This window comes from Electrophorus electricus, chromosome 2 (assembly GCF_013358815.1).
Source record: "Electrophorus electricus isolate fEleEle1 chromosome 2, fEleEle1.pri, whole genome shotgun sequence".
Lineage (NCBI taxonomy): Eukaryota > Metazoa > Chordata > Actinopteri > Gymnotiformes > Gymnotidae > Electrophorus > Electrophorus electricus.
In genome coordinates, this window is record NC_049536.1 from 11,474,967 (window position 1) to 11,491,772 (window position 16,806).

The 16,806-nt window shown below is 39.5% G+C and overlaps 2 protein-coding genes across 5 annotated transcripts; one reads left to right on the forward strand and one right to left on the reverse strand.

The window, feature by feature from the left end:
* Positions 1 to 5,292: 5,292 nt before the first annotated feature.
* cracr2b (calcium release activated channel regulator 2B) lies at positions 5,293 to 12,334 on the reverse strand. Of its 2 annotated transcripts, none has more exons than XM_027001237.2 (10): positions 12,278 to 12,334; positions 9,186 to 9,427; positions 8,931 to 9,042; positions 8,710 to 8,818; positions 8,394 to 8,540; positions 7,989 to 8,079; positions 7,761 to 7,853; positions 7,427 to 7,614; positions 7,135 to 7,206; positions 5,293 to 6,782 (listed from the first exon to the last, which is right to left on the reverse strand). In XM_027001237.2, the coding sequence occupies exons 2-10, from the start codon at positions 9,417 to 9,419 to the stop codon at positions 6,626 to 6,628; spliced, it is 1,203 nt and encodes a 400-aa protein (XP_026857038.2). In that variant the 5' UTR covers positions 9,420 to 9,427; positions 12,278 to 12,334; the 3' UTR covers positions 5,293 to 6,625. The 2 variants fall into 2 exon arrangements, with proteins under 2 accessions (XP_026857038.2, XP_026857030.2); XM_027001229.2 differs by having other exon boundaries at positions 7,761 to 7,856.
* Positions 12,335 to 12,670: 336 nt separating this feature from the next.
* On the forward strand, positions 12,671 to 16,669 carry tmem138 (transmembrane protein 138). 3 transcript variants are annotated; one of them, XM_027000299.2, is made up of 6 exons: positions 12,671 to 12,802; positions 13,987 to 14,098; positions 14,430 to 14,654; positions 14,892 to 15,063; positions 15,311 to 15,386; positions 15,607 to 16,669. In XM_027000299.2, the coding sequence occupies exons 3-6, from the start codon at positions 14,527 to 14,529 to the stop codon at positions 15,717 to 15,719; spliced, it is 489 nt and encodes a 162-aa protein (XP_026856100.1). In that variant the 5' UTR covers positions 12,671 to 12,802; positions 13,987 to 14,098; positions 14,430 to 14,526; the 3' UTR covers positions 15,720 to 16,669. The 3 variants fall into 3 exon arrangements, with proteins under 3 accessions (XP_026856100.1, XP_035377418.1, XP_026856109.1); XM_035521525.1 differs by having other exon boundaries at positions 13,987 to 14,654; XM_027000308.2 differs by lacking the exon at positions 13,987 to 14,098.
* The last annotated feature ends 137 nt before the right edge of the window (positions 16,670 to 16,806 follow it).

A 16,806-nucleotide genomic window follows, 5' to 3' on the forward strand; every position in this document is an offset into this window, starting at 1 on the left:
AGAGACAGAGAGCAGTAGAGAGTGAGAGAGAGGGAGGGCCCACCAGCTAGCTCCTATAATCACAGTGATTCAGAGGTTCTGAGTGAACAGTTTTGTTTTTCCTTTCTAGTGAATGACCAGACACACCCTGTTTTAACCCATTAAGCACATACAGACAGGCCTAAGAAGCTCTGTCAATTAATTTGGGCTGTATTCATTGCCAGGCAGCATGCATTACACCCAAGAAGCCTAAGCACAGATGTCATCCTACATCAGAAAGATGTAGGATGACAATAAAGAGAGGCTATCAGAAGACACACATCATCACTGCTGTGTCTACAACTGCTTAATTAAGTACAATAAAGGGCAGTCGATCTGTTTGTGTGTGTGCACATTGGCAGGCCTGTGAGTATGCACATGAGCAGCATGATTCAGCAATAAGGTAAAACAGGAAAAGCAGCTGACAAGGCCATTCTGATGCCAGATGGAGTCATTTGTGGAAGCAGTGAGGGGGATGCGTGGACACTGGAACACCCAGAGGAAGCACACGCATACAAACATCAGGAGAGCTTAGGCTCAGGAAAACAGCTGTATGTATGGTGGGCTTATTATGATGGCAAGCCTTTTGACCAGTCCAAGACTACATTGTCATTAGGACATAAAGGTCATGCAGCTAGCATGGTCATATAACACAACGTAATGGACCTCCAGAATGCAGAAGTGCATGTATTGAGACTTAATGGAGTACTATAACCTATTACAGTGTAATAAACAAAATAATCTTGTGAGCAGGACCCTAAAATTCAGATATACCTCAGCAACTACTATGAACATAATTTAGTTGATTATTATATTCCATCTACCAGCAAACTTGCAGCTCTATTACCTGTAACAAGGCAATAAGAACTTGAGTCGAGAAGAACTTGCCTTGGGTGGGTTTAGCATGCGTTCTTATTGGAGGATTGTCTATCATGGTGGCCAATGTGCTGGAGGGCTCTTCATCACTGCAGATGGCTGTGGGCTCTAAATGGAATCTGTCAGGGCAATCATTCTCTAGAGCTTCACTCTAGTCAAAAATGGAGTGGTGGGCAATGAAGTTATAGTTATTTTTAGTTATATTCATTTAACCCACGTTCACTTGAGGATTACATAACAATTTCCGCAAACTGGACGTTTTACTTAAGTCTGTTCAGGGCATTATCTAACTAACAGGGAAGCTAAATTATCTCAATCATAAATCCAGTATAGCTGTCGGCGACTGTGCTGTAATCGTTTCCGAGATAAAGTATGAGGCACCATAACAAAGAGGTCAGAAGGGTAAGTCTGCAACGGACAACGAAAGAAATGCTGAGGAAACGGATATGGAAACGAAACGCCGACTAATGTAGCTAGCAATTACCAGAATTAATACATAAAAAAGCAAAACATATAACTACATAATCCTTATCCACTCTGTCGGCCTTCAATTTAGAAATTACGTTTACTTACCCCAAAGAAAGACATATTTCACTAAGCTAACACATTTGTGGCGTGGACACCTTTTTAAACATAAAACCTGCATCTGGAGAGTTGTGTGTCACGCGCTAACTAGCATATCCCACTCACCATAACATGCACAAGCACACAAAAAAGTTTCGCTTAAATTTTTAAAGGCTTACGTCAATATTCAGAAGCACAAACATATCACAAAAACTAGAATGCTAAGGAATAAACAGTACCTAAAAAAGTGGCAATTTGGTGTATGATTGATTAGATGGCTCCATTGATGTACATTGTTTTTTATATCTTAGTGTAGTAATTCCTCTTGATGTATTGTAATTCATTTTGGTGTATGTAGTAATTCATTTTCCTAGATGTATGACAGATTCCTGTCCTTACAGTCTGGAATCATGTCTTCCTGCTTGTCATGTTAAACTGAGTTGTCAGGCTAGATTAGTCTATTTGTCTTCAACATCAGATGGCTTTTGGTTATATATGCAAGACAACACTTTTATGTTAATATATGTGTGCATACCATCTGGTGCTTGTTTTTGATGCACCCGCTGAATGTAAGTTCATGCATACTGTCACCAGAAAACTTGAATCAATCACTTACAATTTTATTACGTACATCTACTTTATAGGTGCATTTTATAAGCATACATTACAGATTACTGCAGTGAACAGCCACACGCTACCCAGTTAATGCTGTTTGGTTCAACACAGTATTAACACTGATAGTATAGTGGAATGTTGTGAGTGTTGACCTGGTTCTTTAGCTTTATTTGGCATAGCAGTGTTGCTGGGGTTTTTACACCTCCGTGTCACTAGGTTGCACCTCCCTGAAACACTGGCCGAGGGGCTGCAGGATGGTTAATACAAATTATGCATGCTAACAGATTGAAGAATAGAATAACACTTATTCTAAGATTATAGTAAGAACAGCATAGTGTTTCTAGTAAAGTGGCTGTTCAGTGTACATGTATGCCATATTAATGTATAAGTCATATAACTATATATAAGTGTACATATATGTCAACGCACTATACTTATATGTATATACTATACTGTATATCTGGCATAAAAGAGCAGGTCTATGTATAATAAATGCATAGCTATTCTCTGTCTATGTATTATATCGATAAGGCCTGTTTAATTAATACTGACATTCAGTAGCTTAATTTGGGAATAATTTTCCCATGTTCCCTTAGCTCTCAAAGATAAGGTCATGTTCTTCATGTCATGCTACAGGCCTCTGTCATCCATTCCTTGGCGCATGGCTATGTGCATCCTCAAATGATGTTGCCTCTCTAACTACTGGCAGCAGCGGCCCCTGTTGCCTGAGCTGATGTCGAGGTGAAGTGCAGACTCACACTGCCTGTCCTGCCGCGCCATCATCAGTCTACAGAGACAGAACACAGAAGTCATGTCTGAGTAGAGCATGTTTAGTGCAGACCCTGTGCTCAACACATTAACTTCTTTTCCAGGATATTTGCTTCTTCTTATTTCTTTTACAAAACATCATTGTTCTGGAGTCTCACCTAGCCAGGTGTGCCATGACTTCTTGGATGTTATGGCCACTCTTAGCACTGCATTCAAAGAACTCTGCATAATACTCCTGATAAAGAAACATGGGGGAAAAAATCAGAACAGCTACAGATAGAAGGTGATGATGAATAGAAAAGCCTATGTGGTTTATCACCTCAGCCAGTTTTTGGCCCTGCTTGGTGGACACCTGTCTCTCTCCCCTCTCCTGCTTGTCAGTCTTATTGCCTAGCAACACGAAACATGTCTCTTCAGCCATGTATTTCTGCCAGGACAATTAAAAATAGCCACTAGTTAGAATAGCCAATCACACAACATCCTCAACTAAAAACTTGTGTAAATTGCCTTTTGGATAATGCATTTATTGACCTTTCGTTAATCTTGCCAAATAATTTTTCTTTTCAAAATATTTTTACTGGTTCTAAAAAGCTTCAACAGAAGATTCAAGAGAATGCTCAGCAATCTTGTGGCAATAGAATTTAACCAAATCTCTGAACTTCAGAGAATCCCATTTTGCCAACCACAACTAATCACTTGTGGGAATGCAAAATCTGCTAAGAATACTTCATTTGCCATTCATGCACTGACACGAAAGAGGTGGCTTGAGTGATATCATACACAGCCAGTATTCCGTCTGCCTTGCGGTAGTACTGTTGACTGATACTGTGGAATCTGAGAGGATGGAGTGGTCATTTACTGTTGGAGTTCATATGTTTGATTTTCCACAACTAGTGAAAGCTGTTTGATTTCAATAACATTGTATTTTTTTCTTACCTCTCCTGTCCTGCTGTATCCCAGAGCTGAAGAGCAATGTGCGTGGAATTAAGCACCAAACTCCTTACCTGGAAGTCCATACCTGTAAAGCAAATGCATATAATATTTGGTTTTGGAAGAAACTGCCTACTGATGCTGATCTGGGGTCAGTTTTCTATTGTTATTATGCATGGGATAAGTGTTTCATGGCAATGCATTTTCAGTTTACCTACTATAGCCCTCATTTTGTTAGGGAAATGCCCTCTACATTGTGGTGGATGAATGAACTCTTGCCCACATAAGCACCACCTTAAACACACGTCGGCGCCCAGGTTCTCCAGCCTGAGTGGGAGATTACCAGGGTTACTGAAACAGTCATAACAATGTAATGGTAGTAGGCATATGCGACAAAGATTGATTTTACGGATATAAATAACAAACAATCTCTTTAGAAGATCAGGGTAAACAAACAAACAAGAGAATAAGCAAAGATAAGCAACTTTTGTTATTCTAAACAATATTTTATATTTGCTCAAATATACATTTCAGATATTTGGGATCTCAGAAGACTGGGCTATCTCTCTCAGTATCACAGTAAATGAACAATCAGGATCTGATGTACTGTAGAAACAAATGAGGGAAAAGAGATTTCTTTAGGACCGGTTTCATATTCACTTTTTGCCATGCAAATGTCTGAAGTTCTATATTTGCATGTAACATATGAATCCAGCAAACCTTGGTTTTTGCCTCTTGATCTAGGATGCTAGATCTCTCAGCTGTACCTTTATGCTGTGCAGTTGTGCGACAGTTGCTGCTCCTCCTAGGCTGCTGACAGAGAGTTGCATGGGCTCGGACTCAGGGATCACGTCTGGCGAGCCCATGGTCAACATGCTGGCAATACTGGGCTGCCTTAAGTATAATGAGAACACACCTTTGTGTGTGTGTGTGTGTGTGTGTGTGTGTGTGTGTGTGTATATATATATATATAATGTGTGTGTGTATATATATATATATATATATAATGTTTTTATACAATGTTTTATTAAAGACATGCATACAATTCTTACAATGCAGTATAAATAATTGAAGATGTTTATAATGGCTATATTGATTGCTTTACATATAAAGAAGTTATTGACTGCTTATGTAAAAAAGTTAAATGGACTGGTTTGATAACCCACCTGTTGACTGGTTTCTCAGCCAGGACATAGTCTCCAATTACTGATCCTTTCTTCTCTAAGGGCCTCTTCATCTTTGTTGTCTAGGGAACAGTCCATGAAACATGACAGATATATTTGGCCTTTAGATGAAATTAGAAGTAGAATGTAAAACATACATAAGAGGTTGTCAAAGAAATAATACAACTACACAGATACGTGCTTTTCCATAATCAGCAAGTGAACTGCTCATCCACCTATGTGTACAGGGCTTTGTTTTTACACGTAGAAATATCTAATTTTGTGTATGTGTGTATAGGACTTTGGATCTTGCACAATAAGAACACGGATAAGGAAGTGTACCGTTAATAAACTTTTATTATGCACAGTGGCCATGCTAGAAAACACACCCAATTTGTTCAAAACTTGACTACTTTCTGATATACAAATTTTATATTTTGCTCATAAGATCATTTAATTTGAGAAAACAACAGTAGGACTACAGAGATATCAGCAACAAACAAACATGCTGAACAGAAGGACAATAAATTAATCCAATATTTCAGAAGTATGACACATAAAAGGTACACGCATATTATGTACAGACGAAAACAGCAATAGATTTGTCCTATGGTAAATTTCCTAGAGTGACCTCTACTGAGGCCACTCATGACACTGCTACAGGGGCTGGCACTTACAGCACAGCCAATTCTGATAAAGAACGAGGAAGAAACAAACATCCAGGTTATGTAAGTAAACTGGTTTAGATAAGCAGTAAGGCACAGCAATTGAGCCGACTACAGTTTCGTTTGCAGTGTTTCCCTTAAAGCTAGTAGCAGGCATTATTACCTCATGGGTGGAGTTGCCACTGAAAGCAAGGTAGGGAAACTGCCTTCCAGTAATCTATCTTTGCCGCACCATGGCTCTTTCGGCGTGCTTTTTTTCCATGTCCCTCAGTTTTTCTCACTTTTCTAATAAATTATAAAAGTAATTTTCTGCAGTTATGTGAGGTGCAGTAAGAAAGGTTCAGGGGGAAACTGCTGTATTTTCTGTAACAGACACAATGAGGAAAGGATTTTCTATTTATCAATACATAAATGTAAGTTTTTTAATTGAAAACATCTATTACATTCACAGTTCCAAAATGGCCTTGAGCGTCTAACAATGCGTTACCACTTGAAATGTAACCCATCATATGTCTAGAACTTCATACAAGTTGTGTTCAACCTTGTTCGAATTTTGGGCCTTTGGGTGATCTGTCTCAGATAATATAACATTTTCCATACCCTGCAGCTTAAATTTATAACGTTGGTTTGCTCACACACACACACACACACACACACACACACACACAAAACCCCAAAACAAAACAAAACACTATTGAGAACTAAAAAAGAACAATTCAATATTTGCATAAGTAACCATCCCTTAAATGTTATGAATTTTTCGATTCACATGGGGCTGGTTTATTCTTCCATGGTCTAAGAAAGCAGTCCACACTCTGTTCTTGGCTTAAAGAAACAACAGGAAAAACTCCGCCAGCGGAGGGTAAGACCTTCATTCTGGCACAAGCCCATAAAACAGCCACATGCAAAGAGAGAAGGTGAAGATTCGCTGGCATCCTCTGACCAAGGGACAGACATGCATAGCACTGTCCTATAGCGTTGCGTCAGTGATTAGGAGCAACCTCAAGTGGCCCAGCAGAGTCTAGTTCAGTATGGGTAGAAGGAGTACACCCAGGGGGAAGCGCCTTGACCACAGTGGCATTGTGGGTAAGAGATGAGTGGACCCATGAAGGATTGTCTATGACTAACCCTCTTCTGGTCCTCGTGAGCATCCTTCTCGTCCCGCAAGCGCTTGTTCATGTCCCTGAGAAAAGAGACAACGATGAAACAATGAAAGAAATTTCTGCGCTTCATGAGCAAAAAAAAAAAAAGTGTCTCCATTGGTGATTACATGTTCTTGCAATTGTGTATCTGATCTGTATCTTTACTACTGTTACATATGGGCTAAATTCCAGAGGAACTCCCTTCTCTATGTGGTCCTCTATCTGCTATCGTGTGCTTTCCTGTTTTGCACACTGGAAAGAAACAGCTGTAAACTATCCAATTTTCCCCACCCTATCTGACTGATAAAAGCAAATAAACATGTCCTGCAAGTAGACCTGGAGATCCACCAGCACATGACACAAACCTACTTGTACTTCTTCACAGTTTCTTACCTGAGTAGCTCCAGCTGCCTGTTCAGGCTCTCTCGCTCTTTCTGCATGTTACTGGACACTTTCAGCACATCCCTATCCAGAAACATGAACATGGGCACAGCAGTGAGAAAAGGGAGCAGCTAGTTGCATTCTTGCCAGGACAGCTACAGCTACAGCAGACCTTGCTTCTATCTCTCATGCAGCTTGAAAGGGTAAGTGGAAGTGCTGGATAATTGCCTTCTGTGGTTTCCGTTCCGACATGTTTAAAGAGGAAGCCTGGCAGAAAGCCCCGGCCTGGGCAGGCCACTCTCACCTCTGTTTCCTCCTATGCTGAAGCGCGAGCATGTCCTGCAGAAAACGCAGATGCTGGAGGGCTCTGTCCAGCTCCTCGCGGCTCTGCTCCAGCTGCTCACGTAGCTCGCTGTTGGTGCACTGCAGCTTCTGGTTCTGCCTGCATGCTTCCACCTGCTCATGGCCCAGGGCTGCAATCTTGCTCTCCAGCTGGGAGGATGGGGGAGAGGAGAGCAATAGTAACTACTTATTTGGACAAAAGGCTCTGAATTGGGTTGTGATTGGCTGAATGAATGTCTGGAAGCTGAATGGATGACTGGATGAATGTGGTGAAAAGGTGAGGGAACTGGGTTTACCTCTCTCTGCTTGGTCAGTGTGAACTCCAGCTCTTGTTCCCGTGTCCTCAGCTCCTGAAGTAGCTGCTCTCTTTTGTCGCCCTGCCTTGTGCTCTCCTTCATCAGATCATCATCATCATCATCACCACCACCACCACCACCAATGCCATTATATTTCTTGTCAAAGTCCTAAATACTACTATAATTACTGTGAAAATGATGATTTTCCTTCTCTTGATAAACACCTACCACATTCACTTGCTTTTCTCGCTCTTCTTTGATTTGGTTCTCCAGGTCTTCATAGAGGGAGCGCACCATTTTGTCATGGTCATCTTCTCGCCTGACCAATCGGATGAAACCATGAGCGAATGAACAAATACACACTGCTTTATGGACATATCCAAGCACTACAATACCACAGCGTGGTTTAACCAACTTCAGTCCAGTTGGTCATGTGCACTGGTAGGAGAGAACTGATCAGGTGTTGGAGCTACTCAGTTTTGCCCTTTTACACTGATCCAAGACTAGTTTTGCAGTTTCTGCTACTATGGTTTAGATCATTGTTTGGGCTGAGAGAGCTGATCCAATATCAGTATATAAGAGCTATTTCTATCTAAAGGCATGCTGAATGAGCAGAAAAGCCCACATGCTGACCTTCGAAGTGTTTGTTCCAAACTGTCTCTTTCTCTCTGGTAGTCCTGCACAAGAGCAACAGCATGGGACAGAACATGCTCCAGCACACTCATCAAGTCCGGCCTGTCTCTCTGCAGACCACACCACAGAGAGAACAACTCGCTCTGACTACACACAGTACACACACGCAGACACAGACACACACACATGCAAACATTACATACTCAAAAGCAGATCTACAACAGCAAAGTTATCTATAAAATATTCTAAAAACTATTTTTGCTGATGTGTTAGTAATGCTTGTAGTCACAGAAATAAAGAGATGAGTCCCACTCACTGTCTAAACAGTTTATCTGCTCCAAGCTTCATAAGAAGCTGCGTAAACCTCACATCTGCTGGATCCATTCTCCTCACCTCGTCACACTCTTCCATTCCTACCAGCTCCCCTGTGAGAGTTAGTTAGTTTGCTACCCATTTCTGCATGGTGTTCCATTGCAGGTCTACACACATGCACACACAGATGCACGCACATACACATGCATACACACATCCACCCACCAAGGCCTGTGTGAAACTCAGCAGGGGTGAGGAAACCATTTCTCTCCCGGTCCAAGCTCTCAAACACAGACTCCAACTGCTCTGGGGTCAGAGGCAGCTCTCCCTGTAACCGCTTACAACCACACACATACAGAAACTGAGGCAACCTGGTCAGACAAATCAAATTGCAACAAACTCTAATCCTCACGTGAAAAGGGTTTCACATAAAGCTCTAGACCAGTCAAGCACTTGTTGGGCTACAAGCTCCTTGGGCACCTGCATGTCCCTCTTGGTGATGAAGCCCTTGGCCTCTTTATCACACAGGCTGAACAGCTCCTCAGCCTTGCTCATGCAGTCCTGCTGGAGCCTCTTCCCCTTGCTGCTGGGTGATGGTCCCTGCAGGTTAGCCCCTCTGCCCACCATGTGACTCCTCTGTCTGAGGCTACACGGAGACGTCTGCCAGCTGCCCTCACCCTCCAGCACTTCTCCATCCTTCAACCAGACTGACATTTCTGCAGCTAGAGAGAGGGGATAGATTTAGTATAGTGGAAATGTCTAACTACACTTACCTTTACATCCTGTTTAGCATTTCAACCCTTTCTAAGCAATTATTAAGCAGTTACTGTTGTTATGTACCCTTTGCTCAATATTCTCAGAAGTCTTTTCCAGAAATAAAGAACTTCTGAGTTAATTCATAACAGATAAAGTTTCGTTTAGTTAAAACTGCAGATCTTAGCAAAACAGGATGCCAAGTAAGAAGTGTGGAGAGACAGTCAGGAACACAAACCAGGAATCTTAAAGGAATACTTGAGTGTTTTTCAACCCAACATCTATCTAATGCATCTGTTGCATATGATGGATTAAAACAGACAATAATGTACTTAGGAACAGAAAATCAGTCCAAACAGACAGAGAATACAACCTTTGGGGCAGTTGTTAAAGTTGTTAAAGTGCAACAATTGCCCTCAAGGCACCCATTATAAGTGTGTTCTGGATCAACGTTTTTTTTCTAATCTTCACTGAGTACAGGGAAACATCTCAAAATTATTATCCATGGTTATGCAAAGGAGGTCAACAGAGATGAGGCAAAATAACAAAACAAAAAACAAAACACTGAAGCATTAATTATAGAAGACATTCTCTTTACCCCTGCATCACTTATGACTTGCACCTTAATATTACTACAATTTTATTAAGTGCTTTCAAAGAGGTTTAAGGTGTTCTTGAAAATCCTTTTGGTTGGAAAGGTCATTGTGGATTACAGCAGGTGGCTATACATCACCATAGAGACACACCAGCTATTAGGTCTTCATTAATGCAGACTTGGGTCAACATAAGGATGGCTTTGTCACCATTATTATGAGCAATAATATACATATATATATAGCATATGGATGGAATAATAACTTTGCAAATTTGTAAAAAAAAAAACCTCTCTAAACAATGTTTAATAAACAACAGTATTGTTTGAATAGTGCTTTTGTTTGAACTGACACATAAGGGAGCTCTGCCCTTAGTAAATATCAGTGTGTAGATACAGGAACAATCACACACCATTCTGAGTCCTAGCCAGACAGTTCTAAACAGATTTAGATGTAATTTTACAATTTTTGCAAAAAGTTTTACAACATCAGGTAACCTAAATCCATCATCATTATTGGTTTGAATATTGGTACATGTAGGATGGCAGTAAGGGCAGGTTAATTTGGTGTGAACCAGCAGGGAACTTTCCGTTCTGAAATACACACCTGCCATTACAACACAAATCAAATAAAGCAATGGGCTTCCCCCCATGCACAGAAACGTTCCTCTGCTTTTGCTTTCTCTTACACTCTCTCTCCCTGTCTGTAAGCTCCAGGATGTGGACAGCAGAACAGGGTGGTCATGTAATGGATCTGAGGTTTGTGTGCTGACAGGGAATGAGTCCTGGAGCTAAGTGAGATACAAGTATTTACTCAAGTGCGCACTGGACACCGTCTCTTACAAGTAGCAGCAGCTGTGTGTAGGACTGTAGATAGAATGTCTGTAGAATGTAGATGAAATTAAATGAATGGAAAGAGTCACAACTTTGGCTCTGTGTTGACCAGAAGGGATGAAGCAGGGTGGAGAGTAGGATCTGACCTAAGCGCGAACAACTTGAAGTTGACCACTACTTATGTAGCCTGAGCAATGGAACCTAAGCCCAAGATGCTCCAGAGGTGCTAAAAGACAGCAGCCCTGTATCTATATATAGATCTATATATCTATATCTATATCTGTATCTATAAATATATCCAATATCAACTAGCATCCTAAAATAAGAATAATGATAAATATTGCTATACCATGCAGAAATATACTCAAATAATTTTATAAGGATCTTAATAGTTAACTCCGCAGTTAGCATATCCACAGGTTGAATACAAAAATGAGCACTGTGTATCTGAACAACTGAAATCTGGAAGGATATTATATCGGCTTTAAATATTTAATCAAACCATGCTTAAAATGTATAAAAAATGTAATCACAGTAAGGTGTAAATAACAATTACACACACAATATAAGCATAGTTTTTCACATAAATGTATAACCCTGCAGTCACCAGGAGACACTAAATATTTCCTATATGTAACAGGCAATTTTTCAAATTCCACATATTTTCAACACCTTTCAGTGTAACCCCGTTAAACAGGTATTTTTGCATGATGTAGATACAGCAATTAATATTTGACAGTTCATTAGATTGCACATTACCAATACCCCTGCACAATGTCACACCACAGCACAGAATACATTTCAACAGCAGTGTTAACTTCTGGAGTCTACAGAGACACTGCAATACATAAGGTTAAATAAATACCTGCTTTCATCCAGAGTCTAACAGGCTAAATGACCATGAGAATATTATTCATGACAAACAGGCTGTATACCAATTTTAGAGCTCTCACAGTGAACTTAAGATAAATGTTTCATGTGAGTGTAAATCATTTATAGATGCTAAAGGAGAAAGCCAATTTTACAGTATAAAAATAAGAGATTGAGAGATCTGCCATAATTTAAGTTTAGGTCATTTGTGTCGACAAAAAAAAAAAAAAAAAAAAAAAAAAAAAAAAAGATAATCGATATATCTTATCTAAGAGAAATGCAAGAATATGTTTTATTCAACACAAAGGTATGGTAGTTAAAAGAGCAATGAGTTGAATATACACAAAATTAATATGGTTATTGCGTAACGATCTTGAAAAGTAAAATCCTGGAAAGCATGTGCCATGGAAAATGGAAATGAAGATTTATGTACATTTAATTTGCAGCCTGTTACATGAAATTCTGAATCTCATTTATCTCTATTTCAAATGTATCTGAAGTATAAAAGAGGTGACGAACTCACCTTTACTGGAGTTTGAAGATCTTTATTAACCCAACCGCCCGTCACAGGTGTTCGCATGCCGCCAACTAGAACAGCACAAGCAATAGCAACACTCATTGTACTTTGCGATCCACAAGAGGGCATAAACCGTACATGGTATTAATACCGTAATATCAACTATAAAGGTTCTCAAATAACGAAGCTTTATGCTTTAGCAACTTACAGCTTGTATTACTTTCATATGTATGTATGAAATGTATACTGTATAAAATGTACAGACTTGTTATATTAACGACCATGCAAATCTTTAATTTAATAGTGTGTAATAGATTGTCGTTTCTTCCATCGGCCTTTACGGTAAACGTGCTTTAGTTGCCATGGGAGACGTCGTTGTCTCTCGGATTCCAGGGACGCTTTCGTTGGCTAATACAGCAGCTAGCGCTGGTTTACAACTCGTCAAATCAATTCGGATCACTTTAGCAAACGTAACCAGCTAGCTAAGCTAACGATCTGCAAACCCCTACAACGAACTCTGCTGCATTTCAGGTGTGTGTTTTATTCAGACAGCTAACTAGTATCCAGGTAGCCAGTGTTAACATTAGATACAGAACCGTTACATTTGTCTAGCTAACGCTAATTAACTTAGCTGTTAACTAGGCGATTTGAGTAACTTGAAATTAATGATGATAAACTGCGGCATCACTCGTCGCAGTCCTAAACTATAAGATTTTACATGTGCAATTTAAACTAACCTAGTACACATAAAATGTCTGAATAGGCAAGCTAACGTTAAGGAACTGAATTTACATGTGATGCAACATTTTCCATATATCCATACACTAACCTTAAACCATTTTAGAGTTAGGGTAGGTAGGTTAGCTAGCTTTATCTAGTTAGCTAGTGTTAAATAGCTGGATAACCTAACTAGGTTACTTGTTCAATGCCGCAGACTAACTTCGAATTTCTAGCCGCAAAAGTTATAGCTAGCTAGCGTTAGCTAGCCAATTATTTAGCTGGCATATGTAAATATTATGCACTGTAAAAATATGCACTCTGAACGCGGTATGTTGTTAAGATTGTAAAACTACATTGCTAGACATTGCTATAAAACGAAGGCAATGATTTTCTTGTTGAGTAGTATAACGTGAATGCCAGCTAATAGTCTAGTTACAGACAACTATCCGAACAAAAAGCTCTTACTAGATAGGCTTTGAATCATCCTGTATAGAGAAACAGGTCCTAATCCGTGCCACTGTCACCGACTGACATATTGAATCTCCCTATATGATTACCTGTTATCATTTTAAAGACCTTATAGGTTTCACAATCCAGTGCTTTGAAAACACCTTTTATATAGTACATCGTAATCTAGTGGCTTTGTCTAGTGAAGGAATCAGACAAAGATTAAAAGGGACACAAAGGTCTTTGTGTCAGATCAGTGAAATTAAACTTGAATCCCCAGTGTAAGCTCTGCATGCCTAACTACCTTACTGCATAATGTCCTTAGTAACAAAGGGGGGCTGACTCCCACACTGTGTGGTGTGATTTGGGAGCAAGGAGGTCAATGTTGCAATGATCTGTCCCAAATGTTCTCTTCAAGAGTATTAAAAATTGTGTATCATGTGAAGGATGATTTCAGTAATGGCATCTTTATTTCTTTTCTTGTTTGTTTTGTCTTGATTCATGTGATGTTTTTAATTCCTGATACCACTGTATCTCATTTCACTTAGGTGGAAGAGACCATGATGACCTTATCAACTGATCCTTACATAATTGAACGTGTTCAAATGGGGAGACAGTCCTTACTCTCAAATAACTGATAATTTGAGAAAAGATACATTGGTAGATTTTTAATTAAGTCACATTGTTTTGGCAAATATGCTTGACACCATGGCCAAATCAGTGACCCTGACATGCCCAACAGTTTGTAAAAAAGAGATGAAAATCAGAAACATGTTTTGGTCCCTGTTTTCTTTTTCTTAAGTTATTTCAGCTCACTGCAGCAGAAATATTTAACAGGACAGTACATTTTCCACAAAAGAAAAAAGCTTGTATGTGGATGCTGCCCTGCTCAGATGAGAAGCCAAATATTTGATTCCTTTGTTTGATATTTTTTTTTAAACTCAAATGGAGACATACGGCCCTAATTCATATTTCTCATTTATGAAAAAAGAACCTCTGTGGGTCAATAACCGTAGTGGCTGGAGGACTTGCTGAAGCCCCATCTGTGAGCTCCTGGCTGGGGCTGTGGGACACCATCCAACCCTGAGATGCTCCAGACCAATAATTACTCGCTGGTCCTGCTAATCCAGCTAGCTCTTCTGGCTTTTGACCTGTTTGTCAACTCCTTCAGTGAACTTCTGAGGGCAGCTCCAGTCATACAGCTAGTGCTGTTCATGTGAGTCATCAAGGGTGGTGGGGGGGAAGGGGGGGGAGGACAGATGAAAGAACTCATAAAATACATGCCAGGAAACATACAAATAAATATGGGTAAACACACATTTATTTATTTATGTACTTGTGTATAAATTAATGTATGATATTTACTGAACTGAAATTTTATACTGATATCCATATACCATATACTTCTTTGATGTTTAAGTTCTCCCCTTTTCCCCACTGTCTCGTTCTCCAGAATCCAGGACATTGCTATTCTGTTTAATGTGATCATTATCCTGCTCATGATGTTTAACACATACGTGTTCCAAGTGGGGCTGGTGTCTCTGCTGCTGGAGAGGTTCCGAGCACTGCTCATCCTGTCTGCTCTCTATCTCACTCTCAGCATCTGCCTTCACTGCTGGATCATGGTACAGCCTTTCTTTCTCACAACACAGTATAAGAAGCTAATTGTATTAAACTTCCAATAAACCAAAGCTAAATAGGAAAAGTATGTTTCATCAAAGTAGTTAAAACACCCCTGTACATTTCTTGGGTGCTCTCCAATTCTAATTTTCAGGTTTAAAGTAGTAGATGTGCATTACACTACTCAGTAAATCCTTCAGATTGCAAAAGCCTACAGCAGTGACAATTACTATTTTGGCAATGTCCTTTCAGAATCTGAGGTGGATGGAGTCAAACAGTTTCGTGTGGACAAGCGGCTTACAGGCGCTTTTTGTTTTCCAGAGATTAGGTGAGTCCCAAAACAGCCAGTGTTCAGATTAGTGGCCCAAATTAGAATTAGGATTTTAGTCACTAGTCTTGGCAAGGATTCCTAAATGTTTATTTATTTCCTACATTATCAACTTGACTGTATGAGCAAGTACTTGTGAAAGAATAGTTTCTATATAAAATAAATAATTACTTACCAGATGACAAGACTCCATTACTTAATTTTCTGTTCTTTTGTCTAGCTGCTGTGCTATACTATTACTTTTACAAACGCACCACAGAATACCTTGGAGATCCAAGACTTTATGAAGATTGTCCCTGGCTCCGTGATGCCTTTGCCCGAGCTCGACAATGACCAGGCCTGACAAACAACTGGAAGTGATAGCATGTTGAGCAGAGTCTGATACATTTATGTGATTTAATAAAGACACTGCATGTGTTTGCAGTGCATGAATGTCAAGAAACTAAACTAGAATGTCAGGGGTAAAGGATCCCTAAGTATGGCTGAATGAACACAAGTGTTGAGCATGTACTATACGTGGAGCCAGCAGCTCGAGTGCAAACATGAGCCAATATGGCTCTCCTTGCAGAGGACACCAATAAACACCAAAACCAATGGAATTTAAAAAGTAGATCTAGGCATTTGCATCGAGAATTTTTAGTCATTTCAATGGCAATAATAAGCATAAAGGAATAAAGTTGATCACAAAGGTATTCAAACCAATTCCCACTTTTAGCTTTATCACCTTTAGACTGTGTACAATTTCTCACAAAGCCATTTTTAAACTGTAGTGTTTAGTTTTATTAAATGTTTATTCATTTGGTATACAAAATATCTAGGTTTGCAAAAAAAAACGTGCCACCTGTGAATACTTGCATAGATCTTCCTGCTACTCCTTAGGAATAAATGCTCTAATGTATCAGGAAAGTAGCATATCGTATTTAAGTTTTAAAAGATGTTTATGTTGGTTTATGACTGTTGAATGGTTTTACAGATAAACAGTGGTTTCAAGATAATGGTAGATTAGAGATTTTGTAAATGTCAAATTTTGTAAATTTTCAGAAACTGACCAAGTGTTGATTAATTGAATTGGCTGTACTTATGTAACTTTATTTTTGTATGTTTGATCATCTGATTTGTACATTTCTTTTTGCTGAATTCATATGTTTTTGGTATACTGCAACTAGTTTTACATGATGTAAAGTTGTCTGTCAGAAAGCATGACCAAAAGTGCCTCTTAATCATGCTCCATGTCTGTAGCCACTACTTTGCATTAATGTTTAGTAGTGAAATATTATTACTTTGCTACACTGTCTTGCTCAGATCTCAGGTTGGCAGAAATAGCTGTGGCTCAGTCTCAGTGATTAGGTCATTACAGCTGCCATGACAATTGCTTGTTTCTGCCAGACATGAATGTTGCAATAAATGTTTTACATTCCAG

Coding starts and splice junctions, on each gene's coding strand:
- cracr2b (XM_027001229.2), bottom strand. CDS start 9,419: ATGTCAGTCTGGTTGAAGGATGGAGAAGTGCTGGAGGGTGAGGGCAGC. Junction 8,541..8,709: donor GCAGATAAACTGTTTAGACA/GTGAGTGGGACT, acceptor TACTGTGTGTAG/TCAGAGCGAGTTGTTCTCTC. Junction 7,207..7,426: donor CAGCATAGGAGGAAACAGAG/GTGAGAGTGGCC, acceptor GTTTCTGGATAG/GGATGTGCTGAAAGTGTCCA.
- tmem138 (XM_035521525.1), top strand. CDS start 14,527: ATGCTCCAGACCAATAATTACTCGCTGGTCCTGCTAATCCAGCTAGCT. Junction 15,064..15,310: donor GCCTTCACTGCTGGATCATG/GTACAGCCTTTC, acceptor ATGTCCTTTCAG/AATCTGAGGTGGATGGAGTC. Junction 15,387..15,606: donor TTTTGTTTTCCAGAGATTAG/GTGAGTCCCAAA, acceptor TCTTTTGTCTAG/CTGCTGTGCTATACTATTAC.